At 39.9% G+C, this 2500-nt stretch overlaps 1 protein-coding gene across 2 annotated transcripts in view; it reads left to right on the top strand.

The window, feature by feature from the left end:
- LOC113819320 (solute carrier family 22 member 7) overlaps positions 1 to 68 on the top strand; it is a 50273-nt gene extending 50205 nt beyond the window's left edge. For both annotated transcript variants that reach the window (XM_070136381.1, XM_027371558.2), the window contains one exon: positions 1 to 68. This exon is cut by the window's left edge and continues 184 nt beyond it. In XM_070136381.1, coding sequence (XP_069992482.1) covers positions 1 to 56 — 56 coding nt within the window. In that variant the 3' untranslated portion in view covers positions 57 to 68.
- The last annotated feature ends 2432 nt before the right edge of the window (positions 69 to 2500 follow it).

Raw genomic sequence — 2500 nt, forward strand, 5'->3', positions numbered from 1 at the left:
ACGTTCCAGCCTCGCCTGAGGAACCTAACAATCAGGAACTCAGGAGCTTTCAATAAATAGGAAGAGAATTTAAGGTTTCACTTGACTAACCTCAACAGGGACGGACAGAAATAACAACCCCCGACAAAATCCCATTTATTTTGTTTACCTTTTGTTCATTGAATCTTTAGCAATATAGAAATAACAAGAATACTGCATTTTTGTTCACTGAAATTTAGCAATATAGAAATAACAAGGATACTGCATTTTTGCAAATTAAACGAAGGTTTGTTATTTTGTAGCGCCATTGCACCTTTAGCAACTATTCATCTAATTCAGATTTAACATTGAATGATATCGTTGTAATCATTAAATTTACATTTTCTAGTTGAATGGACAAAGGTTTCTTGACGTAATCAAATGGATAGATAAATGGATACATAAAATATTGACTTTGGAGCTTTATTTGAAACACATTGCAAATGAAGCAATTGTACATTGCAATATAAATAATAGGAAAATATAATAAGAGAGAGAGAGAGAGAGAGAGAGAGAGGAGAGAGAGAGAGAGAGAGAGAGAGAGAGAGAGAGTGAGAGAGAGAGAGAGAGAGAGAGACAGAGAGGAGAGAGAGAGAGAGAGAGAGAGAGAGAGAGAGAGAGAGAGAGAGAGGGCAAGAAAATCATCTTAGGCTCGAATCTACTTAATAATCATTTTTTAATAAAGGATATCCTAACCTTTGGAAAGAGTGAGATTAGGTATGAATTATTCAGTGTCAAGCCTCGCTCACCCTCTCAAAAAAAAGAAAGAAAGAAAAAAAAAAAATCCCTCTCTCCCCCTCTTTCTTTCTCTCTCTCTCTCTCTCTCTCTCTCTGTTCTCTCTCTCCCTCTCTCTCTCTGTCTTTCTCTCTCTCTGTCTGTCTTTCTCTCTCTCTCTATCTATCTCTCCCTCCCTCCCTCCCTCCCTCCCCCCCCCCTCCCCTCTCTCTCTCTCTCTCTCTCTCTCTCTCTCTCTCTCTCTCTCTCTCTCTCTCTCTCTCTCTCTCTCTCTCCCTCTCTCTCTCTCTTTCGCATCCACCCACTCCTCTCAGCCTCTCAAGAGATACGATGCCATATTGCCCATGTTCTTGTGTATGGAAATAAAGACAGGATAAATATACAAATAAACACAAGGAGAATAAAGTACATAAATCGGTGGGCATTGATTTTTATTTTATTTTTTTATTTATTTATTTATTTATTTATTTTTTTTTTTTTGAGTATGGAGTGTTCATAATATTATATTTGTTGTCTTTCTTGTTATGGAGAGAGGTCTTGTCTTAGCAATGGCATTTATATCGTCCGATTAGAGTAACGGTATTCAATTTAGTTTTCGTTTTTTTTTTTTATCGGCTTACACGAGCATGTTTATTTGATTTGATTCGTTTTACAAGATTACTCCTAGAATCTCTCTCTCTCTCTCTCTTTCCTATCTCCCCCACCCTCTCTCTCTCTCTCTTTCTCTCCCCTTTGTCTCTCTCTCTCTCTCTCTCTCACTCTCTCTCTCTCTCTCTCTGCCCCCCCCCCCTCTCTCTCTTTCTTTCTCTGTCTCTCTTCTCTTTCTTTCTCTCTCTCTCTCTCTCTGTCTCTCTCTCTCTCTCTCTCCCCTCGCTTTCTCTCTCTCGTTCGCTCTCTCTCTCTCTCTCTCTCTGTCCCTCTCTCTCTCTCTCTCTCTTTCCTTTCTCTCTCTCTCTCTCTCTCTCTCTCTCTCTCTCTCTCTCTCTCTCTGTCACTCTCTCTCTCTCTCTCTCTCTCCCTCCCTCTCTCTCTTTCGCTCTCCCCAGCACCAAAAAAAAGGAAAAAAGTTATACAATTGAAACTTTTTCTCTCTCTCTTCCTTTCTCCCTAATCACCCAATGAGATCCTCCTCGCAGTCAGCCGGTGTTAATTCTCAACTTTCCGTTTAAGGCGCGTGTGTAAAATGTATGCAAATTTCTCATAATATTTATTCATGAGACTGACAATAGGCTGCTCGGAAAATCCTCTTAGATTCCAAGCCAGGAGAAGAGGCTTTTCCAATTTTCCTTTTTTCTTTTTTTATAGAAATTGTTATTATTACCTGCATAAAGGTAGGTCGTCTTTTAGAGACGTGAAAGGGGATGATCTGCTTATGAGGCTGTGAGAGAATGATTACTTTGTAGCTGCCTCTTGAAGCTCCTATAATTCGTATTTGAACCTCCTATCAACGTGAGAGAAGAGTGGCTATCTGTGGTTGAATAAGCATTGTAGTGTAATATATACGTGACTGGTGGGAACGTATATCAGTTGTTATAGTGGAAGGCAGTGTTGTGTAAGCATTACCAAGGCACAGGGACATATTAGCTCCTTGGGGAAACTGTGTGTACGCGAGTAAGCACGCACGCACACATGTATACACGCATGCAATACGCATTCATGCACACGTACACGCTGAGAAAAAAAGCAAAGAAATAATATGAAACAACAGTACTTATCTGACGTAAACCAATTCTACAACCGAAGAAC

Source organism: Penaeus vannamei, chromosome 22 (genome assembly GCF_042767895.1).
Source record: "Penaeus vannamei isolate JL-2024 chromosome 22, ASM4276789v1, whole genome shotgun sequence".
Lineage (NCBI taxonomy): Eukaryota > Metazoa > Arthropoda > Malacostraca > Decapoda > Penaeidae > Penaeus > Penaeus vannamei.